The sequence below is a fragment of the Danio rerio genome, chromosome 1, assembly GCF_049306965.1.
Source record: "Danio rerio strain Tuebingen ecotype United States chromosome 1, GRCz12tu, whole genome shotgun sequence".
NCBI lineage: Eukaryota > Metazoa > Chordata > Actinopteri > Cypriniformes > Danionidae > Danio > Danio rerio.
Window position 1 is genome coordinate 53,134,042 of NC_133176.1, and position 26,244 is coordinate 53,160,285.

The 26,244-nt window shown below is 35.0% G+C and overlaps 1 protein-coding gene across 6 annotated transcripts in view; it reads left to right on the forward strand.

Moving 5' to 3' along the window:
* The window catches only part of lef1 (lymphoid enhancer-binding factor 1), an 89,363-nt gene that overhangs the window by 5,321 nt on the left and 57,798 nt on the right, over positions 1 to 26,244 (forward strand). For all 6 annotated transcript variants that reach the window (XM_068222904.2, XM_068222873.2, XM_068222916.2 and 3 more), the window contains 1 exon segment: positions 796 to 923. In XM_068222904.2, coding sequence (XP_068079005.1) covers positions 796 to 923 — 128 coding nt within the window.

Here is a 26,244-nt window from a genome sequence, read left to right on the forward strand (position 1 = left end):
TCTTGACATCTATAATAGGAAAAACAAATACTACAGAAGTCTATGGATGTAGTTATCCTCCAAGATTTTTGTCAATAGAAGCTCAAACTAGTTTGTGACAAATAAATAAGTAAATGAGCACACAATTTAAAATTCTGGGCGTCTTTCTCTATTTCTTTAGATTTTTTCTCTATCTCTTTAAGTATCTCTGTAAGTTTTAAGCATACAGCTGAAGTCAGAATTATTAGCCCCCCAGAATTATTAGGCCCCCTGGTTATTTTTTTCCCCAATTTCTGTTTAACGGAGAGCAGATTTCTTCAACACTTTTCTAAACATAATAGTTTTAATAACTCATTTCTAATAACTGATTTATTTCATCTCTGTCATGATGACAGTAAATAATATTTTACTAGATATTTTTCTAGACATTTCTGTACAGCTTAAAGTGACATTTAAAGGCTTAGCTAGGTTAATGAGGTTAACTAGGCAGGTTAAGGTAATTATGCAAGTTATTGTATAAAGATGGTTGTACTCTAAACTATCGGGAAAAAATTGCTTAAAGGGGTTAATAATTTTGATCTTAAAATGGCTAAAAAATTAAAACTATTATTTATTCTAGCTCAAATAAAACAAATAAGACTTTCTCTAGAAGAAAATAATATTATCAGACTTACTGTAAAAATTTCTTTGCTCAGTTAAACAACATTTGGAAAATATTAAAAAAAGAAATAAAAATAAGTATATATTTATATATTTGAGTGACTGGAGAACATCCCAGGACATTTTATTAAAACAAATCTTGCTTGATCCTAACAGGCAAACTCCAAGACTTGTACAGCAAAGGCCACCCGTACCCGAGTTATCCCGGATACATCATGATGACCAATATGAACAATGAACCCTACATGAACAACGGCTCTCTCTCGCCTCCCATTCCCAGAACGGTGAGTCTTCAAATCCCCATTCCTCGCTCTCCATTATTTACACCACTTCATGTCATCGTCACAGCGTGCAGCTCAAGGTTATGACGTTACACCATGGCTAATTCTGTGACCTAAATCTATCTACGTTTTTTTTTTTTAAAGCTATATTCGATAGTTTTTCGTGCATGAATGTATTGAACTTCAGGAGGGATGAGAAGGGGGGTGGGTTTTTAAAAAAAAATATGGTGGATACGCTAGCAGCTGTCCACCCTAATCCTGTTTGGTAGTTTTTGTGTGGTTAAGACTCCCTGTTTGGCAGTTGACTGGTGCCTGGAAGAGACGGCCGCTGCGGGCAGTCTGTGAGCCCGACGAGAGAGAGGGTTTTCTCCGCTGAGCTCATCTCATCCATTGTTTGCACAGCTCCGAATTCAGCTCCTTTATCAGTCTGCGGCCGTGCGATTATAGTTGCTGGGTTTTTTGACGGAAACCAAACACAAGATGATGCTGCAGTTGACCCGATCAAAGCATTTGGGATGAATCGATCGGGCTTTGGTTTTTTTTTTTACCCTATGAGGTGATTACTTTGAAAGTCTTTGGGTCAGCAAGGAGGATTCTTGCATAGGATTGGCATAATCCACAAATAATAGCATTTTTTTTTTTTTTTATTGCGTTCAATAGTTTTGCAGTGGTGTTGCAGAAAGTGCGACCTACCTGAATTTCACTATTATTTATATATATATATATATTAAGTCTGTGTGCAATAAAACCGCAATCATGCCAGATCCATTTTCCTCAACCTCCTCCTTTCCTCAACTTTGCGGTGGCTCAAATATTCGGACACAGTATCTCCAAGGTCTGGGATCGGTTTTCAGCGAGATCAAAGGCATCATCTTTTCTTTTTTTTCCCTTCTTCCTCCCCCTTGTTCATTCCCCTGAAGTTTGGATTGATTTCCATTGGCCATGACATTCCATTGCCTGAGCTCCCACCCAGTCATGAAGCAGTTTTTTTGGTGGTCAGCAGATTTGTATTTATTTTGAGTCAGTTGTGGTGTTTCTACCTGCTGAAACTCCAAATGTACGTACAGTGTTTTCCAATTGGCATCACGGTGCTTGGTGATCCGTGAAAGGCTTTGCATGTTGCTCTAATCTGATGAGCGACATCTGGAAATGGCATCCAGGGCTCCTTTGAGATGACTAACTTGGGGTCAGCAGATAATGTTTCCAGGTAAACACTAGGGCTGCATTGTCTGTGGCGCCTGCGGCTTTGAAGTCGTAATATTTTACCATTCATATGAAATGGCGAATTGGGAATTAAGACAAACCTAGGCATTTCCTCCTTTTGAAATGATTTCCCCTCGCGCCGGGGACGTTTCAAGTAGTTCCGCTTATCTCGGCCTCCTTTTAATCAGTTGAATGGGGTGATGGGGGTCCTGGATTTCAATGAATTGTATAATCTGTTCTCCATCCCCTTTCTTTTCACTTCTTCGTCTTCAATTGGATTATTGCAAAGTTGGAGCACTAGTTTCATCTCACTTAAAAGTCTTTGAGAATGTTACGTTTTTGACCTTCGACCTGTGAGTTACTTTGTCTGAATGTTCACAAATTCTTCAGTGTGTGGCAATATGAATACCTTGTCAAAAACAAAACAAATATCAGAAGGGGAATGAGTGGCTTGGCCAAACAAAGAGTAAACAACCTCAGTATGATTGATAGCTGGTGGTGAACAACCAAATTTAGGTGTTTTCTTACTGTATTTTCCTATTCTGGATTCACAACCAAATAGATGAACACTTGATATGAACACTTGACTTGATTCAGGCTTTTTGACTTATCTAAATTGGTGGTAGATGTATTTCAAAATAGTATTTTATAGGATAAATATAAATGAAATAATCTCTGAGATGTTATTTTTAAAATATATCAGTCTCGCGTGTATTTACCCTTCAGAATGTGGCCATTTGAAGGCTTTTTCACAACAAAACAAATGACTAAAAGGGAAGTTAGTGTTCAGCCGGCACAAAGAGTGAACAAACATTGTTAAACCAAAATTTAGCCTAGTATAATAGGGGCACTGAACAACAAACAAATTTAGGGGTTTTCCTTCTACACCTTCCAACATGCAGCTGCTAAAGACGCTTTGAAGCAAGTGGTGAACAAAGGCCAAATTCCTCCATCAGAGACGAGACCTTTTATCAACGTTTACATTTTAAATAAGTGGCAAGAGGAGTGGGGTGCATTGGGAAATAATAAATTACATGAAATCCAACCTGAAATCTCAAACAGAATTTTAAGACTAGATTTGATTAAGTGATTTTTACCAGTTGTCGTATTGGACAAACGAGATTAACCCACGCCTTTTTACTTAAAGATGAAAACCCCACTCAGTGTTTGTGCTGCAGAACTTCCCTTACTGCAAAACACATTTTACTGGACTGTCCTGCCTTTAATGAATCTAGAAGACTTTTTTTTTTTTTTAATGAAATTAGCTCTCATAAGGACATTTTTTAGCAAAGTGACACTAGAAAAGAGTTTTGAATTTTTATCACGTATTAATACTAGAAATCTTATTTAGCTTGTGTATTCATTTGTTTGTTGTTTTTAACTGTCTATTTATTATTGAAATGTTCTTGCCATGAAGATTGCTGACATGGCAATACATAAAAAATGCATTACATTACTATACCTTCCAATTCTGGATTTACAACCAAATTCATGACATCACTCTTTGATGTTTTTATCTGCAATTTGGCTCACTCGTCTAAATGATGTTGCAAATGTTTCACAATAGTATTTTATAGTATAAATATAAGTGAAATAATCTGTGAGATGTAATATTTGACCTATCTCGGTCTCACATGTTTCACCCCTTACAATGTGGCCATATGAGGACTTTTTCACAACAAAACAAATGAAAAAGGAAATTTGTGTTTACAAAGAGTGAAGAAATATTTGTTAAACCAAAATATACTCCACTATAATATGGTGGAGCTGAATAACAACCACATTTAGGGGTTTCTTGCTGTATTTTCCAATTCTGGATTCACTACCAAATCTATGAAAACCTTTTGATGTTTTTATCTGCAATTTGGCTCACTCGTCTAAATGACGTTGCGAATGTCTCACAATAGGATTTATAGGATAAATATGGAATAAATAATCTGTGAGATGTTTGACCAATATCAATCTTACATGTTTTCATCCCTCAGAATATGGCCATATGAGGGCTTTTTCACAACAAAACAAATGAAAAAGGAAATTTGTAAACACATATTTGTTAAACCAAAATTTACCCCACTATAAAATGTAGCTTTTGGTGAGGTTTTCTTACTGTATTTTCCAATTCTGGATTTACAACCAAATTTATAAACACATGATATGAACACTTCACTTGACATTTTGACTCGTCTGAATGAAATCTATTTAACAATCATATTTATAGGAGAAATATAAATACAAAATTCAGTGAGATGCTATATTTGATATAAATCAGTCTCGCATGTTTTCACTCTTTAGAATGTGGCCACATGAAGGCTTTTTCACAACAAAACAAATGACGAAAAGGGGAATTAGTGTTCAACTCGCACACTTTGAGTGTACAATTTTTTGTTAAACCAAAATTTACCTTAGTATAATACGGTGCCGCTGAACAACAACCAAATTTAGGGGTTTTCTTACTGTATATTCCAATTCCGAACCAGATATATCAACACTTGATATGAACACTTGACTTGAAATAGACATTTGACCCATCTAAATAACATTGCAAATGTATTTCACAATTATTTATAGTATAAACAAATGAAATCTGGGAGTTGTTATATTGACATATATATCTGACAGGCATGTTTTCACTCTTCAGAATGTGGCCATACGAAGGCTTTTTCACAACTAAACAATTGACAAAAAGGGAAGTTAATTTTCAACTCACACACATTGGGTGTGCAATTATTTGTTAAACCAAAATTTACCACACAGCAACCAAATTTAGGGGTTTTCTTACTGTAGTTTGCTTTTCTGTATTCACAATCAAATATATAATTTATATCAAAACAAACACTTTTAATGTTTTTATCTGCAATTTGTCTTACTTTGATGGTTGTTTTTACAACAAAACAAATTATGAAAAAGCGAAATTAGAGTTTAGAGAGTGAGCAAATATTTGTTAAACCAAAATATACCACACAATATTATGGTGGAGCTGAACATCAAGCCAATTTGTGTTGGCTTTCGTATGTATCTTTTTGATTTTGGGAGTAATTTCTGGATTTGTTTTGGAGTTTTTTACTAATTTGGCTTACTTGTCAATTAGAATTGGTCATTTTTTATATATGCAACAATTAGCAATCTGTGACTGTAGAAGAAAAAATATACAAGCTAGTGGTCGTTTTTAATGCATGCATAGTAGCTTATTATTTAAATAAATAAATATACAGTACTACTGATTGCACTACAACTTACAGAAAAAAAAACTTTGAAGGTTTTTTCTGTACTTTCATCTCAGCGGTGTTATCCTAAAGGCAGTTTTTGATGGCTAGTATGCTCTCCATACATATGAACGGCTACTGTAATGCATGTGCTGGAGCAGCAGCTTCTGTCCTTGTGCATTTTTTTACCCCTTCCTCCCCCATCCTGATTGGCCTCTGGCAATGGAGCTTGGGAAGAACCGACCCAAGATACACACTCACACTCTGCCTGCTTTGATGTGGGATGTGACGGATCTCTCGGCGTGGACATGCCGTGGAATCACAAACCCCCACAAACCCTGGCTTTACCTAAAGAGATTTCACACAGCTGGATCTTCTGCTCCCGCTCTGTCCCTTTTTATAGCAGCTTTTCGTGATACTACACTTCCCAGCAGCCCTTAGTACATTTGTCTCAGTTTTTGGGGGTTGGGGGTTCCCACAGATCATGCAATTTCTGGAAAATCATGCAATTTTACGTAAAATTTTTTTGTCCAAATTATGCAATATCATGGATTTTAAAATACATTAGTCAACATTTATGTTTTTTTGTGTGGTGTTTCACGTTTTGTCAATCACTAGCAGATCATTTATTATAGCCTCCAGAATCTGCCCATTTTAGTGTCTGAGTACAGTGTAGCTGTTTTTGTAGCCTGTGGCTTTAAATGCAAATGAGCTGCATCACCCCGCCCACCATTCCCACATGTGTGTCTGCTTCTCATCATGCCATTAGTCAGATAAACAGCAGTCAGTGATAGAGACAGATGAAGCTGAAATACAGCTCACTAGTCAAAAATACCAAGTAAGTTTATTTGATGTATTTGCGGTGGAGTTTATTCAAGCCTTTCTGAAATGACGAGTCTCGCACAAATGCCGTTTGCAGTACACAAACACATGGACACACATATTAGAGTTTAGGTTAATTTATTTGTTGACAAGGTCAATGCACATTAGGAAATATTACTGTAAAATGTGCCAGAATTAGCCAAGATTGGCTATTTTTCATATCTAAACCGAATGTTAAAAAGTCACACCTAAAATCAAAGCATAACATAATAACACATAAGAATACATGATCATATATAAAATACAATAAAAAAACAAAAACAAATTGATAGCAGCAAATGAGAACAAAAAAGCCAAAGACAAACAGTACACGTGTCAAGAATACAGCACTAATGCTGACAATGCTGATTTGTCAATAATCAATTTTTAATATAAATCTGAAAAGAACGAAAAGTGAGTGATCTTCTAATTGTTGGTGGGATAGAGTTCCATTCCATAGCAGCTTTCACTACAAATATTTACTGACTGAATTTACTGTTTTGTGAGGAATAATACGGTCCCCTCTTTCACCAGCTCTAGTAGTTCAGTGAGGAGTCAACTACTGCTCACTAAACTGACACCATGCAGCAGTGGTGATTATAGTGGTTATGAATAACACAGTGCTTTTACTGTCTTTATTACAAACATGCTTATTTTAAAAACGTTTAAAACTTCATTCATTTTCTTTTCGGCTTAGTCCCTTTATAAATCTGAGGTCGCCACAGTGGAATGAGCCGCCAACTTATCCAGGATATGTTTTATGCCCTTCCAGCTGCAACCAATCACTGGGAAACACATACACGCTCATTCACACACACATACACTACGAACAATTTAGCCTACCCAATTCACCTGTACTGCATGTCTTCGGACTGTGGGGGAAACCGGAACACCCGGAGGGAGAACATGCAAACACAGGGAGAACATGCAAACTCCACACAGAAATGCCAACTGACCCAGCCGAGGCTCGAACCAGCGACCTTCTTGCTGTGAGGCAACAGCACTTCCTACAGCGCCACTGCTTCGCCCGTTTAAAATTAAAACTTTTTGTTTGGAATTAAATTTAACTTTTTTTGTTTCACATTTTGTCGACCACTACAGATAGTCGTCTATTTTTCCATGCTACTTTTATTTCCCATTTGTCAAGCAGCAATCGAATACAGTCGTCAACATTTGTAGTGGATTAAAAAGGTTTTTTATTTTATTTTATTTTATTTTTTCAAAATTGACCTTATTTAAGAATGGCTGTTTTTGAATGTTTTAAGACGACGTAAAAAATAGATTTGATCCACTTCCAATGTTGGACACTGTATATTAAAACATGATTTAAAACATCAAGCAGGACTACAACAGGTCATGGAATATCACAAAATTTTAAAAGTGACGTTTTATTTGTCCAAATCATGAAATATCATGGATTTTTATTTGTCATTTAAAGATTTTGCTTTGTTTTTGTGTCACATTTTGTCAATCGCTATGGATAGTCTATTATTTTTCCATGCCTCTTTATTTCCTGTTTGTCAATCCGCAATCGAATACAGTCGTCAACATTTGTAGTGGATCAAAAACAGTTTTTTTTTTTTTTTTTTTTTTTTTTTCAAAATTGTCCTAAATCAAGAATGGCTGTTTTTGAATACGTTTTAAGGCGACTTAAAAAAATAATAAAAAAGATTTGGTCTGCTTCAAATGTTGAACACTGTATATTAAAACATTATGATTTTAAACATCAGTCAGGACTACAGCAGGTAATGGAACATCATGACATTTTAAAAGTGACGTTTTATTTGTCCAAATCATTGGATTTTTGTTTGCCATTTAAAGATTTTACTTTGTTTTTGTTTCACATTTTGTCAATCGCTACGGATAGCCGATTATTTTTTCCATGCCTCTTCATTTCCCACTTGGCAATTAGCAACTGAATACAGCTGTCAACATTTGTAGTGGATCAAAAACATTATTATTTTTTTTTTCAAAATTGTCCTAAATCAAAATGAGTGTTTTTTAATTAGTTTTAAGACAATTTAAAAAAAATAGATTTGATCCACTTCAAATGTTGAACACTGTATATTAAAACATGATTTTAAACATCAAGCAGGACTAATACAGGTCATGGAACATCATGAAATTTTAAAAGTGATGTTTTATTTGTCTAAATCGTAGAATTTCATGGATTTTTATTTGTCACTTAAAGATTTTATTGATTTCACATTTTGTCAATCGCTATGGATAGTTCATTATTTTTCCATGCCTCTTTATTCCCCCCTTGTCAATTAGCAATCAAATACAGTAGTCAGCGTTTCAAGGTGAAGTTGTCCTAAGGCAAGAATGGCTGTTTGTGAATTAGTTTTAAGACAACGTAAAAAAATTTGATCCACTTTGTGAGGTTCACAAACTAATTTTGAGAGCAGCACGTGATATGACTGATCGTGGCTGATCCGTAATCTGTAATCCATTAGCAAGCCAATCAGATTATTCCAAACTCACCATAAATAGCCCATCTAGCATTACTCCCTTATTTTTGTTTTAAAGAATCCCCCCACCACCCCATCTCCCCCCTTTTTTACTTTACCAGAGGGAGCGCTCAAGAACTACCTGATCTCCCTATTACGTTCTCATCGACCTGGCTGGAGCCCTGGGCTTAATTATATCCGAGCTCAGGGTTCTCTCCCAGGACAACATGCCAAACCTGCTATTATTATCAAGCAGTATCTAAGTGTGAACTCTTGAAAACATTAAAAACATGATGATTTTAAACATCAAGCAGCTTGAGATTTGTTTTGCTCAAAAGAAATGGAGCAAATGATACCATAAATCTTGACGCACTTTGATTTTTAAAATGGCCACGCCACTTAAGTGAAATTAAGTGAAATTCGACTCTTTGCATAGAGCTGGAAACCTGGTTTCACTGTACAGAAAGTCGCCCATTGATGCTTTTAGCACGTTCTTTGAATATGTGACCTTTACGTCTTTTGAAGAAGGCAAGCACATGGGTGATAACGGGCAAACCAGTAGCTGTATCATCTGCTGAGCAGGTCTGAACACCAGCGTGGCCTAGACCTCGCAGATTTTTCAGCCCTTTGAAGTACACTGGTACAGGGTTTTTAAACAGAGGGCCATTGATACCCTGTTTACATCGGCTGCTTACCACAAGCCATATTGAGTCCATGTGTCGAACGTACAAAGCAGAAGGGCTGGCAGTGTTATTGGGTGATTTTTAAAAGCTCTGCCAGCATGGGGCATTTCACCACCCCCCAAATATGTCATTCAGCAACACCAAAATTCCTTCATTGAAATGTCCTGAAGGCATATATTAAATAGATTATGGGTTTTTAAGCAATACAGTTTATGTAGAATAGTTCCATATATACAATTATTAGAGGAGATATACACACTTATACGTGGATTACATTAGTTGATGATTCATTTTTGTATTGATAACAATCCTTTAAATGAGATAAATACATATTTTTTTACATATTAATGTCATTGAGGACATTTTGGGGTCAGAAATGGCAATTGGACAGAATAACCAGCCTGATCTCACGCGAAAACATAAGTATTTTACGTTTTGGCAGTTTAGTAGCTAATTTGTATGAATTCGTACGAGTTCAGTTGTACGAAATTGTACGATTTTAAAAAGGAGGCGTGGCACCTGACCCCACCCCTAAACCCAAGCGTCATTGGGGGATAAGCAAATCGTACTAAATTGTACGAATTAGATCGTACGAAATCATACGAATTAGCCACTAAATCAAAAGTTACAAATTGCCGTGAGATTGTGTTGAAATAACAAGTGATTTCTTCTTTTTTTTTTTTTTTTTTGAGATTGAATTTTAAAGGTTATTCATCCAAATATTGTTTTATTGACAGCAAAAATAAGTCCATGGCATTTGTCAAATGTGGGGAAAATATATAAAAAATGTAAATATTTGTTTCCACATTTTTCGAGTGCCTTGGACGTCTTTTTGCTGTTTATTCTGATGAATCCCTTACCAAAAGAGCACCGTCACATTAATTAAGCTACCCTTGAATGCTTTGTTTGGTTTTGTATTGTTTTATTGCCACTCAGTATTGGTATTGTGTTGACTACAACTGAATATAAATGCATCTTAAACTATGAATCTGTTATTTTTCTAACAAAAAAAGCTTTAAATTATATAATTTATTTATATATTTAGTTATAAATGAAATTACCTAATAATCTCCTCCATAGCTTACATTATATAAGTAATTAAATATGTCTATATACATTCTGTTATGCATTATATATTATATAATTTAAAAATAGGTTTTTTTTAATCTTAAATGGTTCATACTTGAAAAATGAGGCATATTTCTTGACCTTTTAATGCACTGCTGTTTTGCAAGCCACTGGTAGCACCTGTTGGGGGGATCCTGAGGGCACGCGCAACTGAAGTGCAATGTTGTGTTTTGTCTACGTGCCACAGTTGTCATCACTTTCCTGCATGTTATGTCTCCAGGCCTTGCTGTGACCTCCATCACCCTCCAGCAGCATCTTCAAACCCTGACAAAAAGTAGCTAATACCCCAGTCAGCCCAGTTTAAGCTGTTTTTCCATATTAAAGGGTTAGTTCACCCAAAAATGAAAATGCACGCACTGTTTACTCAAGTGTTTATGAGTTTCTTTGTTCTGTTGAACACAAAATAAGTTATGCTAGTAACCACTGGCTTCTATTGTGTCTGTTCTTCCTACTAATAGAAGTCAATGGTTACAGGTTTTCAGCATTTTTCAAAGTATCTTCTTTTGGGTTTAAGAGAAAGCCAAACTGGTTTGCAATTCAATTAGGTGAAAATAAAACACAGGGTGTTCACTTAATGTCTTAAAATTCAGAAACACAACTTTAGGGCTTAAAAAGTCTTAAAATTATTTAAATACTGAAGTATGTTTATGACAAGAAATTATGGCATTCGTGGCTTTTTAAGGGGTAGTTCACCCAAAAATGAACTTGTACTCCTTATTTATTCACTCTCAAGTGGTTTGTCAAAGCTTTGTGAGTTTCCTTTTTTCTGTCAAACACACCAGAAGATGTTTTGAAGAATGTTCAAGGCCGGTAACCATTGACTTTCATAGTTGGAAAAACAAATACTATGGAAGTCAATGGTTACAGGTTTTTAGCTTTTGTCAAAATATTATATTTGGTGTTTAACGGTAGAAAGAAACTCGAAATAGGTCTGTGACTTGTGAACGATGGCAGCATTGGGGGAAATATGACAAGAAAATAAGACATTTGTAGCTTTTAAAGGGGTCGTTCACCCAAAAATGCACATGTATTCAATTTTCACTCACTCTCAAATGGTTTCAAATCTTTGAGGGTTTTTTTCTGTTGAACACAAAAGACTTTGAAGAATGTATGTAACCGGTAACTATTGACTTCTATAGTAGGAAAGACAAATACTGTGAAAGTCAATGGTTACAGGTTTTTAGCTTTTGTCAAAATATTATATTTGGTGTTTAACGGAAGACATTCAAAATAGGTTTGTGATTAGTGAACAATGACTGCATTAAGAGGAAATTATGGCAAGAAAATGTGACATTTGTAGCTTTTAAAGGGGTAGTGATGAACATGTGTTCACTATTTGCTCACTCTCAAGTGGTTTCAAAGATTTGTGATTTTCCTTTTTTCCGTCGAAAACAAAAGACGTTTTGAAGAATGTTGAAAACCGGTAACAATTGACTTCCATAGTAGGAAAAACAGATACTATGGAAGCCAATGGTTACCGTTTTTTAGCTGTTTTCTTAAACTCAAATTGTTTAGCAATAAATGAGGAGTAAATAAAACATACGGTGTTCATTTAAAATGTCTTAAATTTCAGAAACACAACTTTAGGGCTTAAAAAGTCTTAAAATAATTGAAATATTAAAGTATATTACTTACATTATCTTTCATTTATACAAAAACTGTTTACTGAAGTAAGGCGGAGTGGATATAATATTTAAAAGTAGGCAGGAAAATTAGGTTGAATTTAGGAGCTATTTAATTAGTATAATATAATATAATATATATAATATAATATATAATATATCCATAATAAATGCACTGTTAACAATGTTAAACCTGTCATTTTTTTAAAAGAAATATTACGTTGAAAAAGTGCATACAGTGAAGTATAACATAAAGATATGTGCTATTAAATGACTACATTTGATTTCATTAAATTCTATTGGCTCAATTGGGCCATTAAAACAAATTGTGTTCTCCCAGAAGTGTACAAATTCTTTCATAATGGTCTTGAAAGGGTCTTGACTGGATGAAACCTGCAGAAAACTCAAAAAGAGTTTTGGGTGAACTATCCCTTTAATGCTTGAGTGTTCTCATTTGAAGTCTCGACTGACCTAAAATCGTCATGTTTTTCTCGTTTTACAGTTGTCTGTTTGAAAAGCGACAAGCTGCATTATACGCCAGTTGCAGTTATTAGTGATTCTTTACGTTGTAGAAACAGTGAAACAGAGTGTCTTGTCAGGACCGTCGCCATCTCAGGAGAACTCTGACAGTGATTGAAACTGATTTTGTTTGCATGCATGCATGTCTGCATCTCTGAACTTCATTTGCACTGCGTTTCACCGATCAATAGAGGCTCTGTGCCACTAGGTTCCACTTTTTGTTTTTTGTGAAGCTCATTATTTTTATTTAGTTATTTATTTTGCTGGGCTGTATTTGCTTCACATGCTCCGTGGATCAGACGCCACTGAAATATTCATGCTCCCTGGTGTAGGAGTTGGTAAAGGCTTTCTCTGAGTTACAGTACAAAAGATGGCTTGCCACCAGGCTTTATTAGCGAGGCTGTTTAATAGATGTATGGATGCGTTTTTTTCTTCTTCTCTCCCTCTCTATTCGTGTGTTGCACATCAAACCGACCTCTTTGCCTCATTTTTTTTTTTCAGTCCGTCAGACGTGTGCAAGCGGACGGGAATGGGAATATCAGTGCCTATCAGCTCTTTTTGTGTGGTCTAGGCCATAAAAAAAACACCCTGTTCTTTCGAATGCGAAAAAGAGCCTGTCTTTAATTTTTTGGTGGGGGGAAACTCGTAAAACTTTGTCGCTCCTTTCATATCACCCGCAGAATTGAAAACAAATGCTTCCTTTTTTTTTCCACACGCCTTTGAACCGGCCAATTACGGAGTTGTGAAAATAAAAATCACCCTGTCAGTCTCTCGCTCTTTTTGCTTTAACTCCATTCGCTTTGATTTCTCTCCTTGTTTTTTTGGTCTTCTCATTTGTGTTGAAGGTGTGTATGTATATATATGTATATATATATATATATATATATATATATATATATATATATATATATATATATATATATATATATATATATATATATATATATATATATATATATATATATATATATATATATATGTGTGTGTGTGTGTGTGTGTTTTGGAGGAGGCAAGGGGGGGGATCAGTGATGTCAAAGTCAAAACCGAGAGCATTAAGAAAACTGGCAAAATGCAATCCAGCTGCAATCCGACATGACGCTGGAAAAAGGGGGCTGTGGAGCAGAGAGCTGCGGCGTATTCCCAGGGCGCACAACTGCTCGCGGCCTTGGCTTTGATCTCTTCAAAGCCTTCTGCCTCCTACTAGATGAAGAGTCTTGGCTTCGTTTCGTGAGCGCTGGAGAGAGAGGGAGAAGGGGAGGGGGAGCTAGGGATGGTGAGGGGAATTAGAGGGGGTTGTTATGCGTAGATGAGGATGAGGAGGGGTGAATGGTGATGGGGAACTAGGGCTGCACTATATATCGTTTTTAGTGCCGTCGACATGGTTGCAATTGTGTGATCGCAGGATGTGTAGTGTCGACTCGGAATTATGGCTGACCGGGCGCCACAGTTCAAAACAAGTGATTTGTGGAGTCATCGCAAAGTTTATCTGTAATCGAGTGAACGTTTAGACTTTGCTTGTGTTTGTGAGGCCTGTCAAATATGAAAATATGACATCTGTAGCTTTTAAAGGGGTTGTTCACCCATAAATGAACATGTAGTCTTTATTTACTCGCTCTCAAGTGGGTTATGGGTCTCCTTTTTTCTGTCGAACGCAAAAAAAGATGTTTTGAAGAATGTTGGTAACCATTGACTTCCATAGTAGGAAAAACAAATACTATGGAAGTCAATGGTTACAGGTTTTTAGCTTTTGTCAAAATATTATATTTGGTGCTTAGTGGAAGAAAAGAAACTCAAAATAGGTTTGTAATTAGTGAGCGATGGCAGCATTAGATTGAAATATGAAAATAAAATATGATATTTAAAGCTTTTAAAGGGGTCGTTCCCCCAAAAATGAACATGTACTTACTATTTACTCACTCTCAAGTGGTTTCAAAGCTTTGTGAGTTTCTTTTTTTTCAGTCGAACACAAAAGAAGATATTTTGAAAAATGCTGGAAACCGGTAACCATTGACTTTCATAGTAGGAAAAACAAATACTATAGAAGTCAATGCTTACAGGATTTTAGCTGTCTTCAGGATATTATATTTGGTGCTCAGCAGAAGAAAGAAACTCAAAATAGGTTTGTGACTAGTGAGCGATGGCAGCATTGGAGGATATATGTCGAGAAAATAAGACATTTGAAGCTTTAAAATGGGTAGTAATGAAACTTTGCTTTGTATTTGCTCTCTCTCAAGTGGTTTCAAGTCTTTGTAATCTTAATTTTTTTCTGTAGAACACACAAAAAAAGATGTTTTGAAGAATGTTTGAAACCGGTAACCATTGACATTCATAGTAGGAAAAACAAATATTATGAGAGTTAATGGGTACAGGTTTTTATCTTCAAGATATTATATTTGGTGTTCAACGGAAGAGAAAAATTCAAAATAAGTTTGTGACAAGTGAACGATGGCAGTATAGGATTGAATTATGACAAGAAAATAAAACATTTGTAGCTTTTAAAGGGGTCATTTACCCAAAAATGAACATGTACCCACTATTTACACACTCTCAAGTGGTTTCAAAGCTTTGTGATTTTCGTTTTTTCTGTTGAACACAAAAGAAGATATTTTGAAAAAATGCTGGAAACCGGTAACCATTGACTTCCATTGTAGGAAAAACAAATACTATGGATGTCATGCTTACAGGATTTTAGCTGTCTTCAAGATATTATATTTGGTGCTCAACGAAAGAAAGAAACTCGAAATAGGTTTGTGACTAGTGAACATTGGCAGCATTGGAGGAAATATGACAAGAAAATAAGCCATTTTTTGCTTTAAAAGTAGTAATAATGAAACTTTGCTTGGTATTTGCTCTCTCTTAAGTGGTTTCAGAGCTTTGTAATCTTCCTTTTTTCTGTCGAACACAAAAAAGATGTTTTGAAGAATGTTAGAAACCAGTAATCATAACTTTCATATTAGGAAAAACAAATACTATGGAAGTCAATGGTTACAGGTTTTAGCGTTCTTCAAAATATCATATTTAGTGTTCAACGAAAGAAAGATACTCAAAATAGCTTTGTGACAATTAAGTGTTGAGGGGAATATGACAAGAAAATAAGTTAACCCAAAAATGAACATGTACTCACTATTTGCTCACTCTCAAATGGTTTCAAAGCTTTACGAGTTTCATTTTTTCTGTCGATCGCAAAAAAAAGATATTTTGAAGAATGTTTGAAACTGGCAACCATTGTAACCATAATACTCAATCAAGTTTGCTTTTTGGCCCTTTATAGGAAAAAGTTTGGGCACCCCTGATGTAGACTGGAGATAGAGTTGCCCTAAAAACCAAAATAAAATAAATAGTTGTGTAAAAAAAAAAAAAACTTGATTATACTTTAGGAACGGTATAACAGAAAACTTTTTAAAAACCTTGTAAACCCTGAAACCGATTATCGTCTCATGCCTAGTTCTTACTTGGTTGTTTTCTTGTTTCTAGTCCAAATATCTAAAAATTCATAAATCAAGAAGTATTTTCTAGACAAGAAAAACAAAATTGTGTCTTGTTTTCAGAAGTAATATGTCAAAGTGAAGTGAGTTTTTCCTTAAAACAAGCAAAGTAATCTGCCACTGAGGTAAGGTAAGCAAAATCATCCCGTTTCAAAGTGAAAACAAGATTAGTTTGCTTTGTTTTAAGCAAGAACTCATTTAATTTCTACATATTTCTGAAAGCTAGACCATATTTTTTTGCTTGTAAATGCTTCTTGATTTAAAAGTTTTAAGATGTCTACACTAGAATGAAGATAACCTTAAGTAAGACTTTATTGCGCAGTGTATAGCATCCTTTCACAAACATGAATAACACTGAAAGAGTTCATCAGGAAGTTAAAAGTGTCTTTTTTTGTTACCCCATTCTGTTGAAAATCAATCAGACTGTGGGAGTAATTACATGTAACTCGGCACAAGTCTCAGAGGGTTTTGTTACCTGAGGGATTCTGACCCCAGAAATGGAGAAGGGAGGGCGGGAGAGCGAGCGGGGAGGTGTTGAAAAGCAGGCTGCCCTGTTGCCGTCCAGCAGAGCAGAAAATGGGAGCACAATGCAGTGATTACCCTTGCAGATGTCCCCATATTTGTGCAAGCGATGTTTTGGTGGCGTCGGCGGTGGGATTTCTGCGGAGCTAACGAGGCCCGGCTATTGTTGTGGAGCGTGTGCGCCAATCTGCAAGCCTAAACATACCCCCGCCCACCCTCTACACCAAACGCTTCAGGCTTTCCCACATTAGAGTCCAAGTGTCCCGCCTCTGGAGGTGTCAAATTTGTGCAAAATACACTTACTTAGGGTGGTGATGGCAACATAAACACTTTTTTTTTGTGGCTTGGTGCAGCAGGGTGGTCAGAAGCCAGTGTGATGTAACTGAATAATGGCAAGTGAAGATATGCACAAAAAAAATTGATGCAATGGAAATGTTCAGGTTTAAATGATATATCTATGAATATGTGAAGTTTTAGGGAAAAATAATAAGTGCTTGTTAATAATAAATAGAAAATTAATTTATTCAAATATTGACTTTTTAAAAAATAATACAATAATACAATATGTACATGTTGACAAGTGTGAAGGATGTGAATTGATATAATCTGCAGAAAGAAGATTAGGACAAAAAATAACTTAAAAATAAAAATGTTTTATATCTACTTCTAGCTATTTACACATTTGCTGACAGTATTTATTTATTTATTTACTTATTAATATTTTTATACCACAAGTATGCATTAAATCTGAGTAAAAGACAAAATTTTTTATAAGAATTATAGAACAACTTTTAACTAATGATGTTGAAAATGATTATGATAATAATAAGCAACTATAATTACAATATTATTAAAAATAATATAAAAAACAAAAAGTGTCATTTTAGAATAATAAAATAATAATAATAATAATAACAGCAGCAACAATAATTGCAATATTATTTATAATATTATTAAAAAATATTATATTAAAATAATAACAGCAAGAATACAATATTAATAATTAAATATAAATAATAATATTAATTAAAATATCATTATAATAATAATAACAACAACAACAACAAAATAATAGCAAAATAATTACAATATTATTGATAATAATATAGATTAAAATATTATAATAATTATAAAAAATATTTATAATATTTAAAATATTATAATAATAACAATAATAGCAATAATAATGATAATAATAATAACAACTGCAACAGCAACAATAAGTACAATATTATTCATAAAAATATTTTTGTAATAATAAAATAATGCAAATTAAATTAATCATAATAATCATAATAACAGGAACAATTACAAATTATTAATAATGTTAATAAAAATAAAAATAAAATATTTATATAATACAATAGTAACAATAACAATAGTAATAAAATAACAGTAATTACATTATTATTATTATTATTATTATTATTATTATTATCATTATTATTGATATTAATAATAATAATAAAATACATTTATAACAACAATAATAATAACAATAATAACAGCAACAATAATTACAATATTAATAATAGTATTAATAAAAACAAAGTATTATATTTAGAATGAAATAATAATAATAATAATAATAATAACAATAATAATAATAATAACAGCAACAATAATTACAAAACTATTGTTACTTATAGTAATAAAATAAAAATGTAATAATAATAACAATAATTGCAACACTATTAATTATAAATCTAATAAAACAAAATAATATAATATAATATTAAAATGATAATAAAAATAATACAAGCAACAATTACAATAGTATTACTAATAACATTAAAATCTATTTAATATATATATATGTTTTGCTAATCACCAAATTAGTTGATTTCTGAAGGATCATGTGAGACTGACGTTGCATAAATTCAACTTTGACAAAAAAGAAATTGATAAAAATTACATTTTAAAACGCATCCAAACAGAAAGCATTTTTAAAAATCATCACATGACGTACTCCATTTTTAATCAAATACATTCAGGCTTGAAGAGACGTCTTTCTTGAACACAAAGAAATCCACCATATATGCATACTAAATCATGTAAACGACTTCTTTGTTGATGCACTGATGCTGATGTCACGGTTTACTCAAGCAGTGCTCGCTCATGTCAGCCTATTGTTAATAAGCTTCATCAGACAAATTGACTGCTCTGCCTCTTTGATCTGATCTTTCATCTCTGAATCTGGCCTTCTGCATTACTGTTACTGATCTCAACAGACCGCCATTGTGATGTTTTCCCCCCCTCTCTATCGCTAATTGATTTGAGCCCGTGTGGAGTGTTCATTTATTACTGAAGAGCCCTTCACAAATGTATAGAGCCAGTGATGCGAAACTGTCCGATACACTCCAGAACGACCTTTTCTGTATTTTCAGGACGTCTGCTGTTATTTTGTTGAACGATATGCTCTCTCTTTCTCGCTCTTGTGTTCTGGGTGCGGATGTTAGACCTGAAATGAGTAGCACTTTGTTTACTTTTCCCGCTTGTTTGATGCCGGATGATGAAACCTATAAAAATACTCTGCAAGACTCTGCATTTGTTCGTCTTTTGCCTTTGTGTCTCTCTTCAACTTCTCTCCGTTGCTTTTGTTAACAGCATACGTGCCTCCCAAAGGTTATTCATAGGTAATCATGAAATTTCAGCTTACAGTTTAATTTAAGATGTGATAACGCAGACTGTCGAACTTCTGCAGTCTGAAACACCTGGTTAAATGCTTGAAATGGGTTTTGTAAACAGTCGTTGTAAATAACAACTTGCAGTATTTTATATGTCATCTGACGGATGTTCTGTACTTGTTAATGCTTTGTAAATTAAACGAAGACAGTCTTATTTATTTGATAACTTGAAACTATTAAAACATTTGGTTTTAAGATTGTGATGTTGTTAACGGATTAATTTATTTGGTAACACTTTAGTTCAAGTGCAATTTTCCAATGTTAACTACTAGCTTAGTACCTGCTTATTATAGTAGTACTTATGAAGTATGACCTTATTCTACATCCTTAATCCTACCTAAACCCGACTACTACCTTACTAACTAACAAAAAGCAGCAAATTAGGTGTTTATTGAGCTAAACGTCTTAAAGTGTGACCATTTATTTGTAGTAATTTAACTCAGTTGTTAAACAAACATGTTTAATGATGTATTAGAGAACAAAAACTACATTACCCATGATGCTCTGTTGCTATTTCACTAATCAGAGAGCTCCAGTGGGCACTAAATGAGGTATTTATACTTCATCTCATGTATGTTCTGTACTAGTTAATGCTTTGTATATTAATAGAAGACAGTATTATTTATGATTTATCATCAGTGGAGTACAACAGTTTGTTCTTGATAACTTGAAACTACATTCGATTTCCACACAGGAAAACATTTGATTTTAACGCTGTGATGTTGTTAATGGAGTAATTTGTGTGGTAACACTTTAGATAAGAACAAATTTCCAATGTTAACTACTAGCTTATTACCTGCTTATAGTAGTATTTATGAAGTATAATCGTATTCTACATCCTTAATCCTACTTAAATCTGACTACTACCTTACTAACTATTAATAAGCAGCAAATTAGATGCTTATTAAGCTAGACATCTCAAAGTGTGACCATTTTTTCGTAGTAATTAACCTCATTTGTTAAACAAACATGTTTAATAATGTATTAGAGAACAAAAACTACATTACCCATGATGCTCTGCAGCAATTCCACCAATCAGAGAGCTGCAGCGAACACAAAAGGACATCTTTAACTCCTCCATTTTTTTGTAGTTTAATAGTTTTTATCTTTTCAATGACATGATTCTCAATGCGTCATGGGATTATAGTTTATTTTTCAAATTAACAGCATTTAACGCATTAAAATAAATCTATTTTGATGATTTGGATTTCCCACATTTCCCACATTCACATTTACTTGAAATTTGTTCGCATGGTTATTGTGATTTCTCACAAGTTTAAAAGGATTCAGTGAAGGATAAAATACATTTTAAAAATAAGGACAACTTAAATCTGCCTCGGGATTTCATTTAAAATCTTTTATAATGACGGAAGTCTAATTTTATAGTTTTAATCGCTCTTTATATGACCATAAATGCATTAATATATATGTAATCTCAATGATGCTGTCAGTTTCAGTCGTCTTAAGAACAGACCTTATGGCTACAAGCTATATTATTGACGCAAACAACATCATAAGACATTTCGTCAATAAAGGATTGAAGAAAAAGAAGCATTTTCCACTAATAAAAAAGGCTTTATTGGCATAACACTTGAATCACAAGGTGCTATTTGCTATTGCTAAGTGGTTGAAGTACAGAATTATGGTATAGATAGTTTTATTGGACACACATTTGTAAGATCTATTTCTAGTAAATAGACAGTGAAAGCCTGTAAATTATTTTTGCATTTATTTATGTTGGTGGTGCACGATACTCTAATAATATGCAATGTTGTTGAATATTGCGATATTGATATTTCCTGTTATAACATGTCCCTAGATTTAAAAAAATATTTGTTTTTGATCTGTTTTAAAAGCATTTCATTATATTATGATATTAAAATGAATGGCTACAAGATACAGTATTTTCAGATCTAATTCAGACTACACTGTAAACAAATGCTGGGTTCCACACAGACAATTTGTGTTGGGACAACATGAAGGAATTTAGTTGGCTTAATCGTTTTTACAAACTTAAACGGATTGAACATAAAACACCAAAAAAAAAAAAAAAAAAAGCCCACAAGAGTTGTATTGTTTCATCTTACTTTAAAAAGTAGTTTGTATGTCAAGGTGCAAAAATTTTATATGAACTAGGCATGTCCAGATCCGATCATGTGATCAGAAATCTGGCCCGATAACGCAGTTTCGAAATCGGACATTACCTCCTGATCAGAACTACTCATAAGGTAGTAGTTGGGTTTAGGTGTATATATGTTCTTATTATTTTATAACACATCAATAGTTATGCGGTGTCACAGAGGTAGACCTCTTTCTTGACTTCCCACAGAAACAGCAACGCGTGTGACATGACATCACTTTGTTGCAGAGACGCTATTGGTTAAATGCTGGCAAAGTAGAACACTGAGGCCCCGTTTACACTAATGCGTTTTAGTTTGAAAACGCATAAGTTTTGCTACGGTTACGCCATCCGTCCACACTACGCCGGAGTTCTCGAGCGCCGAAAACGCTGGAGAGGCCGTTTTCATTCTAAAACGCTGCAGCTCCGTCTCAGTGTGGATGGGGAAAGACGGAGACATCTGAAAACGGAGGCGGGGCTGCAGACATTCGCCTCTCTGATTGGGGCTTTTCCTCAATATTAAGTAGCCTAACACACAGTTCAGTCCTGAATCTTCTCCGTGTAAGTTCAGACTTCGCAAGTTTGATCAAGGCTGCATCTCTTCTTCTCAGTTTGATATGGAAAATATACCGAGGACACGCGTCAATCTTCACAGGGAACAGTGTACTTTATAACTTCATTCACATCACCCTGGCTACGTTGTTTCACTTTCTCAACAATAAAATGTAAACTTGATATAAGGAACTGCCTATTTTTATTTTAATATTAACAACTAAACAGACAGCAGAAATGTTGAGGCGTCGTGCTGCATGAGCGTCATCTTCACTGTGCATATTTATAACAAAACGGAGCCGATAACAACTGCCTCCTTTCAATTTCAGTGAAAATACGAAACATACCCTCTCTTTTGCTGAATATCAGTTTTAATAATCGATAATGGCCATTATAAAAGTATAACATACAATAAGTTTATACATTATAGGAAATAAAGGCAAGCGATCAGTCAATATACAGAATGTAGGCTACGTGCTTACATTAATCATTAACTTATCTTTGCGCTCAGCCAAAACACGTTACCTGAGAACAAGTAATAGATTTCAATGACCAAAGTCAGGGAATATGTCGTTAGATAAAGACAACAAGATGAATGAAATATCACGTTTAATAAATATAGTGAGATTAGATCCAGCGGGAGATGCTTGATGAGAAGTCCGACTAGCAGAGCTCTCATCTGGGTAGATGGGCTCCAGCGATTGCCAAAGTGTGTGTGTGTGGTCACGTGATGTGCATTTTCAGCGTTTTGGTGTGGACGGAGAGCTGTTCAGAAACGCTGGGTAAAACGCGAGTGTGGACGCGGATCGTTTTCATTCTAAAACGCCGTTTTAAAACTAAAACGCACTAGTGTAAACGGGGCCTGAGGCAGCTTGAAGGGGAAAGCACGAGTATGTCTGCGGAGGTATTATAAAGTTGATGACGACAACACTGCCATAGCAAACTGTGAGATATGTAAACTTGGGATTGCCTGTCGGGTATTTTAGATTGTGGTGCTATTAGTTTTTATATTAGATTCTTTTTATATTTACTGCTGCACTAAAGTCCAAAAGTGAAATATTTATGTCATCTATTACTTGATTGTTCAAGCTACCTCACAGAAGTGCTCTGTTTGTTAACAGACTTGTTGAATGTTAAGAAAAGGATCTGTTTCTTGTTTCAGATGTATTATAGAGGTATCGGACCGGGTTTTGGTATCGGGAGATACACAAAATCAAATGACTCTGACTCGAGGGCATACAAAACCTGATTGGGAAATCCCTAGTAGGAAAACTGAGTGAAAACCTCTATTCTGACTCTGTTTGTCTATTCTGACTGGCTGTTGTGATTTCCCTTGTGCGTAGTCCTGCATTTATACTTCTGCATTGGTGTTGCTCTACAATAACATTTGGGAAACACTAGCTGGCAGTTGGTTTATATGTTCCTCTGTGTCAAGTTTCTTCGTGGGTGTTTTGTGTTTCTGAACACTACCTGTCACGATTGTCAATAACCACCTGAGGGCGCTGTAGTTCGACACGAACTCTGAGAGTGAACTACAGTGCCCAAGAACTACAATTCCATACATACCACGCGCACACACCGGAACTCACTTACACTGATTTGTATTCACAGCTGTCTCTGTCTTACCGTTGATTTCCTGGACTATATATACAGCCATTTCTCCATTGTTTGTTAGTTCGTCATTCGTCCTTGTTGGTATGTTGTTCTTGATTCCAGTCTTTTATCCTGTCGTTGTTGCCGAGTCTTAGTTCAAGTTTAATCTGTTTTAGTTCCTCGTTTGTTTGATACTTTGTTACTTTGATTTTTGGATATTCATCATCAAACTGCACTTGGATCCTACACCCTTTTTGTTCCTGTTTCAATCTGCCAAACGTGACACTATTTTAATGTACAAGTGGCTCAAACTGGCTCATTCAGGTGGGAACTGGCGGATGTGCAACCACTTTAATCATAAGGTAAACACGAAACAAAAGTTTCCATCTGGAGCTCCTTCACAGGACTCGACACTTGTAAACACTCGCATCAAGCTCGTGGCTCTCAGCACCACCCACATTTGTCATCAATACCAAGCCGACCAAATCACAGAGCTTGCGCTATGTGTTGTTGCGACATGTAGATTAAATATTTGGGAGGTGCTCGTCAGCGTCTGCAACAGCCATAGCGAGGGCTATGCGATCGCGTTAAGACCGCACCAGAGCATATGTGCACTTGATGCAGAAGTATAAATCAGCCTTTATCAGTGTAAAATGAGTTGAAACAGCACAATTGTTACGTTTTTTTGGGACAACTGAATTGTTTTATGTTCAATACACCTAAATTTGTAAAAACAACAAGTGAACTTAATCGCTTTGTGTTGAAACATGATGGAAATGTGCATTTTTTACAGTGGCCCTATCAGATCAAATTTAGATAAACAACCAATGCATAAAATAAATATCATTCAACACTTCATATATTGCATATAGTATTATGTTAAAACAATAATTGTATACAGCTGTGACATTGAATTCATTGTTTAGACATAAACTACTGCTCAGAGGATCCTCAAAGCTAAGAAGCATGAATGTAAAAGCCACAAAAGTCAAATTCATCAAACATGTTCTGATTGGACTCGGTTTGTTTAAGCAGACCGTGGAGTTTGCAGGATTTTGTAGCTTTTGGAAAGCTCCGCTCAGGAAGCATCTGCCTCATACGTCAATGGCATAATTCATATTCCAGCAGAATACTCTAGGCAGGTTTGCCTGGCACGTCCTGATATTCATACCTGCTCTTTGATTAATATTTAGGTGTCCAAGATGGCACGCGTCCGTGGAAAACGGTGCTCATGCTGCTCGTGCATTATGGATCTCGTTGGCAGTTACTTAAGCCATTTTGGAAGAATTACTTACTTTTGTTTGTTTGTTTGTTTGTTTGTTTGTTTACTCTCTGTATAGGAAAATTTGATGTTTGTTTAACTACTTATTTGGTCACTCTTTATTTTGATGGTGCGTTTGTTGAATTAAGTTACATTGCATCTACATGCCAATTGATTCTCATTAGATTATAAGTAGACTGTTAGGTTGGGATTAGTGTAAATTGACATGTACTTACAAAGTTTCTTATAGTCAGTCAAATGTCGGTTGAAGGAGCAGTATCAGCAGATATTAAGCAGACAGTCTACTGATACTCAAATGGACTATCAAAATAAAGTGTTACCACTTATTTAAAATGAGCTGAAACAACACAATTTTTGAGATTTTTGGGAGGCAACCAAACTCTTTTAGTTGAATCCACTTAAATTAGTTAAAACTATTGAGTTGACTTATTTTTTTCATGTCGTCTCAACACAAATCAATTATTAATATAAATGTTTTGACAAAATTAGGCTAATTAAACATAAAACAATTTAGTTGCCTCACAAAAACTTTCAAGAATTGTTGTTTTAGCTCATTTAAAAAATAATAATAATAATTGAGTGCATCTACACAACCTTGATGTAATGTTATTTCTGAGATTGTGATCGTTGAGTCAAAACTACTCATTTGTTATTGTTGCAGTGCCTTTATTTACACTTCTGCTATGATCCATCGAGACGTTTAATGCAGGCGAATTAAATCCCAACCCTGCATTCAGCATTCAGGGTTAGGCTAATTTTCTCAATCCTCGTCGAACAAAAGCCAGATTTCTCGTTCGCCGGAATAGATCTTGGACCTGTTCCCCCTCCTATCCCATTATCTCCGAGTTAAAATCGCCTGCACAAAGTCAGGAAAACAAAAGGCCTCGTGCAACTTTGCGATCTCCGCCGCCTTGTTTGCACACAGCCGATGTTTTGTTTGCTTTAGTCGGGACAATAGTCACAAAAGTACTCCTTCAAAAGTATCAAACAGGGGGGAGGTGCCCGTCCTGTGTGAATGTGTGTGTGTGTGAGTGTGTGTGTGAGCCGACTTTCAAGAGCTTGTTGAAGTGCTCCCTAGTCATGCGTGGGTTGAGAGAAGTCATTTGTTCTCCGGGGATTATTGTGTGTGTGTGTGTGTGTGTGAGACTCAGACTGAGGGTTTTTTCGTTGGCTGATGCTAAATTGAAAAGCAGTTGTGTTGAGGTTAACTAGCTAATTCCCCTAACAATGTGGGGAGGCCACATTTATATGAGAGGTTTGTGCGTAACTGTGGTATTGTCCTACCTTCAAGCTAAATAGTGTGACAAAGGCTTTATGTGATTAAAGAGTAAAGATCTGGGGATTGTTTGCGATTTGACCCTTCTGTCTTATTGAGACGTAGTCAGGCTTAAATCTGACCCAGCAGGTTGGGATTT